Genomic DNA, 14,799 nt, shown 5'->3' with positions numbered 1-14,799 from the left:
ACTTGCCCAAGGTGACACAGCTGTAAGCAGGGAGCCACAATCCAAACCCAGGCTGCCTGGCCATGGAGCCTGGGGTAGGTAATGCAGGCCTCCGAGGAGGAGGCAGAGGGCATGACTTGGTGCAGAACAAAGCTTCCTACAGCCTTCATTTCTATAGCTCTTCCACCCTGGTCTTGCACCCTCCCCTCCTCTGTCTCCCAGTCTTGCCCTCAACCCCCTGCCCGAGCAGGGTTCCTCTTACCGAGCTCTCCTCCCTTCCCCCTCCCAGCCTTTCTCTGTGCCATCCCTCTTCCCATGAAGACCTGTCCTGGCTGAGCCAGAAGCACCTTCCTCCTTAGCAAAGAGGGGAGATTTGCTATTACTCAATCCCAGACTGTGTTTCTGTCCACTTGGCTTGCTCAGAATTGGGTTCTGTTACGGTGGCTGGTGCGTGGTTTAACCTAAGTCCCTTTGCCACTTTCTCAAGTCCTCAGCAGGCCCAGGCCTGTGCCAGCAGCCCTTGCGAGCCCACCTGCCACGTCCTCACCGTCCTCCCTGTCCCGCAGGTACCAGCTGAAGCTCTTTGCCCGCATGTGCCTGGACCGGCAGTACCTGGCCATCGATGAGATCTCTCAGCAGCTGGGCGTTGACCTCATCTTCCTGTGCATGGCGGACGAGATGCTGCCCTTTGACCTGCGTGCCTCCTTCTGCCACCTGATGCTGCATGTGCACGTGGACCGTGACCCCCAGGAACTGGTCACGCCCGTCAAGTTCGCCCGCCTCTGGACTGAGATCCCCACGGCTATCACCATCAAGGAGTGAGCTGGGTGGAGGCGGGTGGGCAGGGTTCGGCGGGAGGGGGAGGATCTCAGGGGACCCTCATGCCTCGCTGCCTCCACCCCCAGCTATGATTCCAACCTCAACGCCTCCCGAGATGACAAGAAGAACAAGTTTGCTAGCACCATGGAGTTCGTGGAGGACTACCTCAACAACGTGGTCAGCGAGGCCGTGCCCTTTGCCAATGAGGAGAAGAACAAGCTCACCTTTGAGGTGGGCTGGGGTCAGCAGCACGCTGGCTTGCCCCCTCCTGGGTCTTGGTCACTCCCCAGGGTAGGGTGTGGGATATACGACCTCACTTCCCTCAGTGCCCCCGCCACTGCAGGGAGACCTCATAGATCGCTGGGAGGGAGGCTTCTCTCCTGACGCCCCGGAGAGGGCTGCCTCCCCCTCGTCCACTCACCACATCAGCCCAGGGCTGGGTCACGGGCCCCTGGCAGGAGCCACCCGCCACTTCTTGCATTTCTGCCCTGTCCTCCCCACAGTGGCCTCCTCTGCAGGCCTCTCTTCCTCGGTAACCCTCTGGGGTCAGGCTGCCCTTGTCTGGGACTCTTTGGTTCCGTGTCCATGCAGCCTTGACATCCTAGAGCCTTTCCCGAGGAATCTGTCCCTCATTATACTCCCTGGGCTGGCCTCACCCACAAGACCACGCCCTTCATGAGGCCCCACCCACCACACTTTGGCCCCACCCACACTCACCTCGGCCCCACCCCTCTCCGCAGGTGGTCAGCCTGGCGCACAACCTCATCTACTTCGGCTTCTACAGCTTCAGCGAGCTGCTGCGGCTCACACGCACTCTGCTGGGCATCATCGACTGCGTGCAGGGCCCCCCAGCCATGCTGCAAGTCTATGAGGACCCAGGCGGTGAGGCTTTGCTCCGCCGGGCCATCCGCTACCCACCCTAGTGTTTCTCAGTCTCCTTTTACCTTTCCCATCGACCCTCCTGTGCCTCCTGCCTCCTGGCTCTTCTGCCAGTGAGTGTCTTAAGCCCCAGTCTCCTCCAGCCTTGGCTGGACCAGAGAGGCCCCCTGCCTAGGCACTGTGGAGACCCTGGGGTCTGGGCGAGTTGCCTTCCTACATAGCCTGGTCTTGAGGGAGATAATGACACCCTGCAGGGGAGCTCCCAGTCAGATGGGGGGACACACCCTGCTATCAAGAGGAAACAGCCCAGCCGTCAGGGACACCCACTGGTGGCAAAAAATCATTCAAACAAAAAGTGCACGGAGGCTGACCCCTGGCCTTTAGTGCTCTCCACACAGTGTCCCCTGAGTCCCCCGTGCTCTGTAACAGCTCTCGTGATTTCCCACATGAGAATTCTCACTGATCTCCCCACACAGTTCACCTTTGCCCTGGCCCTCCCTTCTTTTCCCAGCTTTGGCTGAAAGCTCACCTCCCCCAGGAAGTCTTCCTGGGGTGGAGGAAGCCCTGCCCCTTCCTTAGGGTGGCTTTGCCCTGCAGCTGAGAGAGACAGAGTCAGACCAGGTGCTCCTGCCGTGTGTCCTCTGTGACCCCCTCCTGCTCGCCGCTCTGCAGGCAAGAACGTGCGGCGGTCCATCCAGGGAGTGGGGCACATGATGTCCACCATGGTGCTGAACCGCAAGCAGTCTGTCTTTGGCGCCCCCAGCCTGCCTGCCGGCGCCGGTGCCCCTGAGCCGCTGGACAGAAGCAAGTTTGAGGAGAATGAGAACATTGTGGTGATGGAGACCAAACTGAAGATTCTGGAAATCTTGCAGGTGGCTGGGCCAGGAGCGTGGCGGGTGGTGTTAGGAACAGGGCAGGAGAACGGGGGGCAGGTATGAGGAGGTTGGTGAGGTGAACCCCCCTCAGATCATAGTATCTAGTGCTGGGAGGCTCCACGATGAGCCGTCTAGCCCAGTGGGTAGCCCAGTGGGTCTCAGAGTGTGATCCTCCGACCAGGAGCATCAGCCTCACCTGGGAACTTAGAAATGCAGGTTCTTGGGCCCCACCTGGGACTTACGGATCAGAGACACTGGAGGTGGGGCCTGTTGTCTGTGCGGTAACAAGCCCTGCTAGTGGTTCTGGTGCGCGCTGTCCCCTCATTGTCCAGATGAGGGAAGGGAAAGCGGGGAGGGGACTCTTCTGCAGTCACACAGGTTTTGAAGCAGAGCTAGAGATTTGAGAGCTTGTTTCCTGGTGGGGTGGACACAGTCCTCCTTCTTCTGGGTGTCTTCTGGGTCTGAGACTCCTCAGCAGCACTTGGGGAAGGGGCTTTATAGGGTACTGAGAAGGGATAAGGACCCTTTGCTTTTGCTGTGCTTCCACCAGAGGATGGGAAGGGTAATGCAGTGATGTCCCTGGGGACCCAGTCTGGGCAGGGTCTGTTTAGGGGAGTCAGAAGAGGGGACTTCTAACTCATTCTGGGGGCTGGGGGCTTCCAGATCTGAGTCCTGGGTGTGGCCAGAGGCTCTGTGCCCCATGATGACAGAGGATAGAGGTCAGTCAGGGGTGTCTGCAAACCCTGTGTCCTCACCCCCCACCCCGCCTCTCCTGCTCCCCCATAGTCCTTGGTTCCCTCCTACTTCCAGGAACCCCAGGGTCTGTTTGGCAGAGAAGGATAGGAGGACAAGAGTCGGCCTTTGGACCTGGGGAGCTGCCTTCCCATCCCTGTTAGCGTCCAGCCTGGGAAAGAGGGACTGAGTGGGCTGTGACGGGGGGCGGTCTCTGCCTCATTCTGAGAGGAGGTACCATTCACCATCACTGAGGCAGGAGCTGGGGAGAGGGCGCCCTGGACCTCCCTGGGAAGAGGAGTCCTTATTTATTTATTTATTTTTATTGAGGTATAGTTGATTTACAACATTGTGTTAGATTTCTGCTGTATAGCAAGTGATTCAGTTATACATATATCCACATGCTTTTTAAATATTCTTTTCTATTATGGTTTTTCACAGGGTACTGAATATAGTTCCCCGTGCTAAACAGTAGGACCTTGTTCTTTATCCATCCTGTATGTAATAGTTTATGTCTGCTCATCCCAAACTCCCAATCCTTCCCTCCCGCACACCCCTGTTTCCCTTGGCAACCACAAGTCTGTTCTCCGTGTCTGTGAGTGTGCTTCTGTTTCGTAGGTAGGTTCATTTGTGTTGTACATTAGATTCCACATATAAGTAATATTGTATGGTATTTGTCTTTCTCCGTTTGACTTACTTCACTTAGTATGATAATCTCCAGGTCCATCCATGTTGCTGCAAATGACATTATTTCGTTCTTTTTAATGCCTGACTTATATTCCATCGTGTATATGTACCACATCTTCATTATCCATTCCTCTGTCAATGGCCATTTAGGTTGTTTCCATGTCTTGGCTGTTGTGAATAGTACTGCTGTGAACATAGGGGAACAGGTATCTTTTTGAATTATATTTTTGTCCAGATAATATGCCAGGAGTGGGATTGCTGGGTCATACTGCAGCTCCATTTTTAGTTTTTTGAGGAACCTCCATACTGTTTTCCACGGTGGCTGCACCAGCATGCCTTCCCTGGGTAGGGGAGTCTTGATGTTGTTGGTTGTGTTGTCCCATAGGGTCCTGAACATCAATGCTGAGCCTCCGGAGTGCTGGAACTCGTTCAGGGTGGCCCCTCACTCTTCCTGGAGCGAGATTGGCCTCCTGACCTCAGACCGGTCCTCACCCCATCCTCTCCTCCTTCTCCAGTTCATCCTCAATGTCCGCCTGGATTACCGCATCTCATACCTGCTGTCCGTCTTCAAGAAGGAGTTTGTGGAGGTGTTTCCCATGCAGGACAACGGGGCTGATGGCACAGCCCCAGCCTTCGACTCCGCCAGTGAGCCCCCACCCTTCCCTTCACCCTGACTTCATGCCGAGGCTGTGTGACTCGCCCAGGGGTACACAGCCGTGGGCTGCGGCCTGGGGTCACTTCAGGCCAGCTCCCCAGCCTTGCCCCCATTTCCCAGTCTGCAAGGGCCTTTCCTCTCCATTGTCTCATTTAATTGCCCCAATGAGGGCACGGGGCAGGGGTCATCCCCTCCATTTCCTAAATGGGGAAACTGAGGCCCACAGCGGGGCAGGGACTTGCCCAAGGCCACAGTTGGTCACAGGCTGAGCCGGACCAGCACCCCCAGCCCAGAGCTTTGCTCGCCCCGGCAGGGCAGGGTGGCTGATCTGGTCCCTGCCATGGTTGGTTCCACCTCTGCCGCCAGAAGAGTCAGGCAGAGGGGCTGCCAACCAGCCAGTGTGGGGAAGGGGGTGGTTTGGGCGTCTCCCTGCCCCCTCTCCCCAGTGCTCCCCATCTTTCCTGGACATGGACCAGCCACTTGCCTTCATCTGCGCCCTCTTGCTCCCCACAGCCGCCAACATGAACCTGGACCGCATCGGGGAGCAGGCGGAGGCCATGTTTGGAGTGGGGTGAGGCCAGGGTTGAGGCTGGGGGTTGTGGATGGGGTTGGGTGGGTGATGCGGACACAGGCTTGAGACCCCCTCCCCCCTCGGTTAATCCTCCTGCAAACCCTTACCAGGCTCTGGGGTGGGGGTGCCCCGGCTTTGCACTCTGACCCTCCCTTGCCTGCCCAGGCCCAGTGATATCGGGACCACTTGGGCCCCACTGTCATCCTGGTCATCCCCCTGCCTCCCCTCAGGGCAGTTGTGCCTTTGTGTGTTAGGACTTGGGCCAGGTGGCTGGAGGGATGTCCCTGTGTCCCACAGCAGGGAGGGCAGCCTGCTCTTCAGAGGGCTGGAGCAGGGTGGGGAGGGTCACCCCAGGAGCTGGGGGCTCTTAACTATTTCTGTGCCATGCCTTTGGCGTCTGGTGAAGGCTTTGGCTCCCTTCCCAGAATGGCGTTTTTATTTTTTATTTATTTATTTATTTTTGCCGTACGCGGCCTTCTCACTGTTGTGGCCTCTCCCGTTGCGGAGCACAGGCTCCGGACGCGCAGGCTCAGCGGCCACGGCTCACGGGCCCAGCCGCTCCGCGGCATGTGGGATCTTCCCGGACCGGGGCACGAACCCGTGTCCCCCGCATCGGCAGGCAGACTCTCAACCACTGCGCCACGAGGGAAGCCCTTTTTAAAATTTTTTTTTTATTTTTGACTGTGCCGTGCGGGATCCTAATTTTCCGACCAGGGATTGAATCCAGGCCCACGGCAGTGAAAGCGCTGAGTCCTAACCACTGGACCACCAGGGAATTCCCAGAATGGCGTTTTTAAATTCATAAAATAGTGCACACAAAATTACAAAGGAAACCAATGGCATTGAGATGCAGTTATCAAAATACTAGAAAACAAATTTGAAGTGACAGTTATATATGTGTGCCTCTCTATTAGCACATTAAATAACAATCCGTGCCTGGGGTGTAATTAGTACCATTACTTTGAAGTCTTGATGACTGTAAATGATATTTTGCAAATTTCTATAGCAACTCTTAGGTGATGGGAAAACATCTGTGATTTTTTTATTGGTGACAAAGTCACAGGTACCGCTAATTTTTTCTCACTGAAGGAAATGCTACGTTTTGGTGAGAGGTTGGTGAAAAGAAAGATGGATGTTTCCCCCCACCTCTGTTCACAGCCCCAGCCTCTAGCCATGAATCCCTTGGGGGTGTCTGTGGGTCCCCTGTGAAGAGTCCCTGCCTCAGCTGTTGTGTGGGACCTCAGGGGACACAGGGATCCCTGGGGTGCTCAGGGTGACAGCTGTTTGCAAAGTGAGGAGGAAACATCAATATTTTTAGCCAGCGTGACATGGGGCACCACGGCTACCTAATGGGTGGCAGGGAGCCTGCTTGTCCCCTGGGCCCCAGGAAGGCGCCGGCCGTGCCCCCCATCACCCTCCTCCCCACCCCCACCCCCCCCCAGGAGGACGAGCAGCATGCTGGAGGTGGACGACGAGGGTGGCCGCATGTTCCTGCGCGTGCTCATCCACCTCACCATGCACGACTACGCGCCCCTGGTCTCGGGGGCCCTGCAGCTGCTCTTCAAGCACTTCAGCCAGCGCCAGGAGGCCATGCACACCTTCGAGCAGGTGCTGGCTCCCCTGCCAGAGCGCCCGGCCCTCGGGGAGCGGGAGGAAGGCCCGAGGGGGCTTCTCGGGAGCCAGCAGGCACCGAGCAGGTGGGCTGCAGACTGGACGCTAGGTGGGGATGCCAGGACGGAGCAGCTCACAGCCCCGGGGCAGCTCGAGATGCCTCCCTGGGGTGTTTGGCCTTGCCGAGCCCCTTAGAGGGGGAGCTGCGTCTTGGCCACCTCGGTCTCCTCTTAGCCTGGCTCCAGGCCTGTCATGTCTTAGGAGGTGGACAGCACTTTACAGATGGCACCCTCTATCACGTGCACCTTTGCTAATAAGTGCTTTGAATCATGCCTAGTGCGCACTCAGCCTTCACCAAGGGGACTGGCTTTGTCACTGTGACGTCATGTGGTCTCGACCGCTCCCTGTGAGAGGGGAGTGGTATTTAATGAGCGAGCGCCGTGTACCAGGCACTGAGCCCTGGGCTTGCATTCATGTAATTCTCCAAGCAGCCCCGACAGCGTGGTTGCTACTCTCATTCCTGTTTTACAGGTGGGAGAAATTGAGGCCCAGGGGGCTTTAGCTTTCTTCCCTTACCCACTGACCCAGAGCGGGTAAGGCGGGATAGGAGTCAGGGTTCAGTTCCCAGCATGCAGTGATGTCAGTATGCCTTACCCGGCCCTGTTCAGGTTTTGCGTGAACAACTGACAGGCCACAGCAGCACGTGACACGAGTCAGTGAATAACTGAAGCCAGCTGATGACGCAGCTCATGACCGGGGGTGCAGGGAAGCCTGTGGCCATCAGGGAAGGCTTCCTGGAAGCAGTGGACTTAGAACAGAGTCATAAATTCCGAGTAGGATCTGGCTCGGTGGAGAGGAGCAGTTGTAGAGTGGAGATGCCGGGAGCAGAGAGGCCGGGATAGTGCAGCGCCGGGAGTCTCTATGAGGCAATGGACCTGGGGGTGCTCTCTCACCAGGCACGCCTGTCCTTGACCTTCAGGTGCAGCTGCTGATCTCAGCCCAAGACGTGGAGAACTATAAGGTGATCAAGTCGGAGCTGGACCGGCTGCGGACCATGGTGGAGAAGTCAGAGCTGTGGGTGGACAAGAAGGGCAGCGGCAAGGGCGAGGAGGTGGAGGCAGGCGCCGCCAAAGACAAGAAGGAGGTGTGCGGGGTGCGGGAGTGGGGGCAGGGCCCCCGCGAGGGCTGGGCCTGGCTGACCCCGCTCCCTGTGCCCCCAGCGGCCCGCGGACGAGGAGGGCTTTCTGCACCCACCTGGGGAGAAGAGCAGCGAGAACTACCAGATCGTCAAGGGCGTGAGTGGCCGGGTCCTTGGGCGTGGGTCTGCGGGCCGGCCTCTTCCGCCTCCGCTCCCCGCCGCCTTGGAAGATATCCTCCAGCTTTCCTTGAGTGTTGAAAACAACTCTGCCAAGGTCCAGATGGAATTATTTTAAAGCCGAAGGAACTTAATGAAATTCCATCTTACAGTCATGTTGTTGTGTTAGCTTTGATGGGTGGAATTGGGCTTTTAGTTCTTTCCTGCCTTGCTGCAGGGATCTGATTCAGCAGCCGTGGCCTCCTTCCCTCTTCCTGTCCCCGGTGTGAGCTGGGGCTTGGCTGTGGTCGGCCAAGGGGTGGGTCGGGCAGAGGGGAAGCTTGAGGAAGTGGGAAGGGGCCCTGGGCTCACCCTCCCCTCCCCCAGATCCTGGAGCGGCTGAACAAGATGTGCGGCGTCGGGGAGCAGATGAGGAAGAAACAGCAGCGGCTGCTCAAGAACATGGATGCCCACAAGGTCATGCTGGACCTGCTGCAGATCCCCTATGACAAGGTGACACCCGACTTCTGACCTCTGACTCCCCAGGGCAGCTTCACCCTGAACCCTGACCCAACCCAAACCACACACTAACCCCTGATGCTGACCTAACCCGGCCTCACCCTGACCTTTTACCTTGGCCTGCCCCACATACCTTGACCCCTGAATCCAAGCTTAGTGTCATCTTGATCTTTGACCTTCCACCCCTCATCCTGATCCACTTTGACCTTGAATTGACTCCAGTCTCACCCTGATTCTTGTCTCTGACCCCAGCTTCTGTTTCCCTCTCTGGTCTAATCCTCATACTCTCAGCATCATTTTAACCTTTGACCCTCAACTTCCTTACCCTGACCTATGTTAACCCTAATCTGACTCCAGTCTCTCCTTGGCCCATGACTTGGATTCTGTACCCCAGCCTCACCCTGACCTCTTACCCTGACTGTCCCCAAGCCCACCCTGGCCCGTAACTGCAGACATGGCCTCATCTCCACCACGGACCCCTCCCCTTGACTGATCTTGATCTTGATATTTCTCCAGCTTCACCCCACTCTTGACCCTGACACCCCCTCAGTGTTCACCTGATCCTGACCCATTAGCCTTGCTCCCCAACTCCGGCCTCATCTCAGCCTCAGACCCTCAGTCCCTCACACGTTTCCATATCCTGACCCACCTTGAACCTGGCCACCTTGGGGTCCCAATCCTGAGCCCTGACCCACCCCCACACCCGTCTGCGCTCTGGCCCCAGACCCGGCCTGGCCTTCACCCTGTGGTGGTCCCAGCACCCTCTCCCCTCCTGTCTGCGTCCAGGGCGATGCCAAGATGATGGAGATCCTGCGCTACACACACCAGTTCCTGCAGAAGTTCTGCGCTGGGAACACCGGCAACCAGGCCCTGCTGCACAAGCACCTGCACCTCTTCCTTACGCCAGGGGTGAGGGCGCGGGGCCCGGGGCTCCGGGGCAGGGCTGGGCTGTGGGATCCCCCTCTCTGATGGACGTCCTGCCCCCCTGCAGCTGCTGGAGGCGGAGACCATGCAGCACATCTTCCTGAACAACTATCAGCTGTGCTCTGAGATCGGCGAGCCCGTGTTGCAGCACTTCGTGCACCTGCTGGCCACCCACGGGCGCCACGTGCAGTACCTGGACTTCCTGCACACCGTCATCAAGGCCGAGGGCAAGTACGTCAAGAAGTGCCAGGACATGATCATGACCGAGGTGAGGGCGGCCGAGGGGTGCTTGGGAACTCGGGCAGCGGGCAGACAGGACCCAGACTTGGAGGAGTCAGACAGTGGGTCATAGAGAGGCCTTGGGGTGCTGGGCTGTGGAGGGGACTTGGGGGAGAACTGAGGACACAGAGGCTCGTCTAGCAGAACTTGGGCTGCGGCCTAACAGGACTCAAGCAAGGCCCAGGAGAAATTAGGCGCCTTGTAGAACTCAGATAACGGGCCTGAGAGAACTCATTCCTTCATTTATCATTTATTGTCGTTTATCATTTATTGTCGTTTATTTACAAATCATGAGGCACCTGCTATGTACCAAGGACCATGTATCCTTGGGGAAAATCAGTCAAATGAAAGCTCCGAGGGCAGTGTGCCGGGGGGACAGGGATCACAGCTTTTGTGCTCATCGCTAGGGCCCCAGGGTCTGGCACATAGTAGGTACTCAGTAAACAAGGGGTGAAGGGCTGAATCTAAATCTGGAACAGACATGCTCTCTGCTCTGGAGCACCTCAGAGTGGGGAGGAGCAGGGAGAGAAAGGAGCAAACACTCAAGCGAGATGAGGGACTTATCAACGAGACGTCGTGTCTGGAAGTGCTGTGCAGTGTCAATTATTAATTGCTATTATTATATTACTGTGACTAACCTAATCGCCGACACCAGAGGGGTGCAGTGTATGCTCCTCGAGGGTTTAAATTACAGCTATGGGAGCACAGGGGAGAGAGAGGGTGAGCCGGGAGAGGGTGGGATTACAAAGGACTTCCTGGAGGAGGCGCCTCTGAGACAAGCCCAAGTGGGATTTCTTTCCTTAGAGGAGGGGGGACTTCCTGAGTCTGGGGTTCGGTGTCCTAGCTAACAGCAGAGGGCCTGAGACATCAGGCAGCGGGCAGGGATGTCCCAAGGGTCAGGGAACCCCAGAAACTCAAGCACGGGAGGGTTTTCCTAAGTGTCGGGTGAGGGCTGGAATCAGAGTCCCAGAGTCCCAGTCTCTCCCTGGGAAGCACAGGAGAGGGCTGGGGCCCCAAGCCTGCTGGACTGAGGGGGTCTGATGTGCCCCCTTCCCACCCACAGCTGACCAACGCAGGTGACGACGTGGTCGTGTTCTACAACGACAAGGCCTCGCTGGCCCACCTGCTAGACATGATGAAGACTGCCCGGGACGGCGTGGAGGACCACAGCCCCCTCATGTACCACATTTCCCTGGTGGACCTGCTGGCCGCCTGCGCCGAGGGCAAGAACGTCTACACCGAGATCAAGTGCACATCCCTGCTGCCCCTGGAGGATGTAGTGTCTGTGGTGACACACGAGGACTGCATCACCGAGGTGGGGCCTGTGTGCACATGGGGATCCCGGGGGGCTGGGGGAGGGTGCGGGGGTGGGGAGCCAGCCCCTCAGCCCTGCTGGGTGGGGCAGGGGGAGGGAGGGAGGGAAAGTGGGGGAAGTAGACAGGGCTTGGGAGGTGGGGAGGTGGTGGGGACTCGGGCAGAGGAGCAAGGGGAGGGTCGGGAGGAATCAGGGAAGCGCAGAGAGGAAGACCCGGCTCGTGCCCTGACCTCCCGGCCCCGCCTGCCCAGGTGAAAATGGCCTACGTGAACTTTGTGAACCACTGCTACGTGGACACGGAGGTGGAGATGAAGGAGATCTATACCAGCAACCACATCTGGACACTCTTTGAGAACTTCACCCTGGACATGGCTCGGGTCCGTGCCTGTCGGGGTGTGGGCTGGCAGACAGACCATGGTGGGGGGCCAGCGGTCTTCCAGGGGGTGGGAGTGGAGGGGCCCCCAGGCATCAGTCTCTCCTACCCCAGGTCTGCAGTAAGCGTGAGAAGCGCCTGTCTGACCCCACCCTGGAGAAGTATGTGCTGACCGTCGTGCTGGACACCATCAACGCCTTCTTCAGCTCCCCGTTCTCTGAGAACAGCACCTCCCTGCAGGTGAGCTCCAGCTGCTGGTGGCTTCTGTGTGGGCGGGGGGGGGGGCGGGAGTCAGAATATATATATTCATATTTGCTTGTAGCTTATAAAGATACCGCAGAAGAATATAAACGTGTATTAGTTATCAATGCTGTGTAGCAAATTATCCCCAAATATAGCAGTTTAAAACCACAAACGTTTATTATCTCACAGCTTCCGTGGGTTGGGAATTACAGGGGAAATTACCATAGAACAGGAATTCCTAAATTCACTTGGTACGGATGGGTCCCAGGGTAGCCGGGGACACCTGGCAGCCCTTATGCACTGAAGACAACGTGTGACGATTACTGCAGTGGATGGCAGAGCCGAAGCAGGAGAATCTGACGCACAGAATCATCAGTGTTGGCTAGCTGGTCGTGGTGTCCCTAGAACTGAAAGAGGTAGACAGTCTTCTTAAAGCCTTTCTTATCCATAGAGGCAGAAGAGCTCTAGGCTGTGAACGGGTGTTGGACTTGAATCCCTGAGAGTCACAGCCCCTCAATCCCCAAATTCCCAGACTTGAGCCAGGTCACAGCCCAGAGCCCCTTGAAAGGAAGAGACCCAGGTTCCCTTGAGGAAGGACCCTGCTACACCACCTAATTCATAAAGAAACACTGGAAGGACACACAAGAAACAAATCAAAGGGCTGCCTATAGGTAGAGGGACTGAGGGTGGAGCGGGGATAGTGCTTCTGAGCGAAAAAAACACTGGGTCCCGCCCTCCCAGCCAGGATGGGCTTGTTTTGACACATATGTGTTTGGGCCCTGGGACCCCTTTGGGACTCTGGTGATGTGTATCAGCTTTCCCCACCTCTCATTAGCCACAGGGTAGAGCATGGGAGAATGGGGGTGACGGGGTCAAGACTTCTTTTTTTTTTTAAGATTTTATTATTTATTTATTTATTTATTTATTGGCTGTGCTGGGTCTTAGTTGCGGCCCTTGGGATCTTCTTTGAGGCGTGTAGGATTTTTCGTGGTGGCGCGCAGGCTTCTCTCTAGTTGTGGCGCGCAGGTTCCAGAGCACGTGGGCCCTGTAGTTTGTGGCACGCAGTCTCTCTAGTTGAGGCACATGAGCTCAGTAGTTGTGGCGCGCGGGCTTAGTTGCCCTGAAGCACATGGGATCTTAGTTCCCTGACCAGGGCTCGAACCTGCGTCCCCTGCCTTGTAAGGCAGATTCTTTACCACTGGACCACCAGGGAAGTCCCAAGACTTCTTTATTATTAATTATTTTTTTTGCGGTACGCGGGCCTCTCACTGTTGTGGCCTCTCCCGTTGCGGAGCACAGGCTCCGGACGGCATGTGGGATCTTCCCGGACCGGGGCACGAACCCGTGTCCCCTGCATCGGCAGGCGGACTCTCAAACACTGCGCCACCAGGGAAGCCCCCAAGACTTCTTGAAGTATTCTTTCTTATAACCTTTTGGTTTTTGAACCATGTAAATATATCCTCTTTCCACAATATTAATTTATCTGAAATTTTTTTAAAGGAAGAAAAGGGTCAGCAATAGGGTTATAAGCCCCAGGCCTGGACCTTGGGGAGTTCTCACAGGGCTGCCATGTATAGTTGCGCAGGTTGTGCACTGCTGAGAGGAAAGGAGGTGCCTTTTTCCAACTGGCACAAAAGCCCATGGTAGCTATTGGAGGCCTTATCCCTCCGCCCACGCCCAGACTCAGTAGGCTCTGGTCACCAGCCTGGGGCCGCCCAGGGTGGAGTGTGGGCCGGGCTACGGCAGCAGGCACGTTGCCTCTTGCAGACACACCAGACGATCGTGGTGCAGCTGCTGCAGTCCACCACACGGCTGCTTGAGTGTCCGTGGCTGCAGCAGCAGCACAAGGGTTCCGTGGAGGCCTGCATCCGGACCCTCGCCATGGTGGGTGAGTGTGCTGGGGCACTGGCCAGCCCCTCCCCTCCCCTTCTCTCTCCTCCCTTCCCCTTCTCTCTCCTCCCTCGGGATGCCCGCCCTCAAAGTAAACACCTTATCCCGAAGCTCGCCCATCAGCTGCTCCTAGGTGGTGCTCAGTAAGTCCTTCTTGGTGTCTAACTGGCGTCTTGGCAATTGAGAAAGGCTGTTTTCTCCTCTGAGGCAGTTCCCTGGAGGAGAGTGCTGGGTGACATCCCCCGAGCAGAGTTTCTTGGGCTTACAGATGGTCTCAGGCAGGAGGGAGAGTTAGGGAAGGGGAGGGGGGAGGCGGGAGAGTGGAGGGGTGAGGGGTCAGAGTGGAGCCAGGCTGGAAACGAAGAGGCAAAAATTCCCTCTTTTTACCCTAAAAAGGGAAGAGGGCACCTCAGTTCAAGTGGGGGCCAGGGTGGGGGCCCCTGCACCCCAGGCCCCGTCCCCCAGTGCAACAGACCCTGAGCCTGGCCCCTCTGGCTGAGCCCTCACCCCCCACCAGCGCCCCGTCCCCTCTCCCCTCAGCAAAGGGCCGGGCTATCTCGCTGCCCATGGACCTGGATGCCCACATCAGCTCGCTGCTCAGCAGTGGCGCCAGCTGTGCAGTTGCCGCCCAGCGGAACATCTCCAACTACAAGACGGCCCCGCGGGCCTTCCCCCGTGTCACACCCACCCCCAACCAGTGGGACTACAAGAACATCATCGAGAAGCTGCAGGTGGGCGTGGGGCTGGGGAGTGTCCCTCCCTGTGCTGCCCACGCTCCCTGGGAAGGGGCTGGTCAGCTCGTCCACTCCTGGGGGCCGCTAGGGGCAGGGGACTGAGGGGCACCATTCCAGGGCTGGTGCTCGTGAAGGGGGCCGGTACACCCTTCGCTCCCAACAGCACCTTTGTGTTTAGAGAACACACTCTGTCCACTGTCTCACTGGCCTCTAGAGGGGGTGTGGTGAGTTACTATCCCCATGTGGCAGAAAATCGAGGCCCAGAGGGGGCAAAGGGTTTGCCCAAGGTCACACAGAGCTAGAGAAGGGGATGGGAGGAAAGCCAGGGTATGCCCAGGGGCTCTGAGCAGACAGACATCATGCTCTGTCCTGGGTGGCTCCGTGGGCCCAGGGCCCCTCAGACAGGCACAGGCCAGTCCG

General features: G+C 57.5%; 1 protein-coding gene across 4 annotated transcripts in view; it reads left to right on the top strand.

The window, feature by feature from the left end:
- Nucleotides 1–14,799, top strand: part of ITPR3 (inositol 1,4,5-trisphosphate receptor type 3) — a 66,902-nt gene that overhangs the window by 38,875 nt on the left and 13,228 nt on the right. For all 4 annotated transcript variants that reach the window (XM_067753314.1, XM_067753313.1, XM_067753315.1 and 1 more), the window contains 17 exons: nucleotides 546–797; nucleotides 885–1,029; nucleotides 1,539–1,680; nucleotides 2,350–2,549; nucleotides 4,487–4,616; nucleotides 5,140–5,197; nucleotides 6,640–6,805; nucleotides 7,788–7,952; nucleotides 8,029–8,103; nucleotides 8,490–8,615; nucleotides 9,408–9,530; nucleotides 9,613–9,813; nucleotides 10,888–11,139; nucleotides 11,391–11,516; nucleotides 11,627–11,752; nucleotides 13,523–13,643; nucleotides 14,186–14,376. In XM_067753314.1, the coding sequence (XP_067609415.1) occupies nucleotides 546–797; nucleotides 885–1,029; nucleotides 1,539–1,680; nucleotides 2,350–2,549; nucleotides 4,487–4,616; nucleotides 5,140–5,197; nucleotides 6,640–6,805; nucleotides 7,788–7,952; nucleotides 8,029–8,103; nucleotides 8,490–8,615; nucleotides 9,408–9,530; nucleotides 9,613–9,813; nucleotides 10,888–11,139; nucleotides 11,391–11,516; nucleotides 11,627–11,752; nucleotides 13,523–13,643; nucleotides 14,186–14,376 (2,599 nt within the window). The remainder of the gene's footprint in view (nucleotides 1–545; nucleotides 798–884; nucleotides 1,030–1,538; nucleotides 1,681–2,349; nucleotides 2,550–4,486; nucleotides 4,617–5,139; nucleotides 5,198–6,639; nucleotides 6,806–7,787; nucleotides 7,953–8,028; nucleotides 8,104–8,489; nucleotides 8,616–9,407; nucleotides 9,531–9,612; nucleotides 9,814–10,887; nucleotides 11,140–11,390; nucleotides 11,517–11,626; nucleotides 11,753–13,522; nucleotides 13,644–14,185; nucleotides 14,377–14,799) is intronic.

Source organism: Pseudorca crassidens, chromosome 10 (assembly GCF_039906515.1).
Source record: "Pseudorca crassidens isolate mPseCra1 chromosome 10, mPseCra1.hap1, whole genome shotgun sequence".
NCBI classification, from domain to species: Eukaryota; Metazoa; Chordata; class Mammalia; order Artiodactyla; family Delphinidae; genus Pseudorca; species Pseudorca crassidens.
The sequence above is the reverse complement of the archived record's forward strand: the minus strand, read 5'-3'. Positions and strand labels throughout refer to the sequence as shown.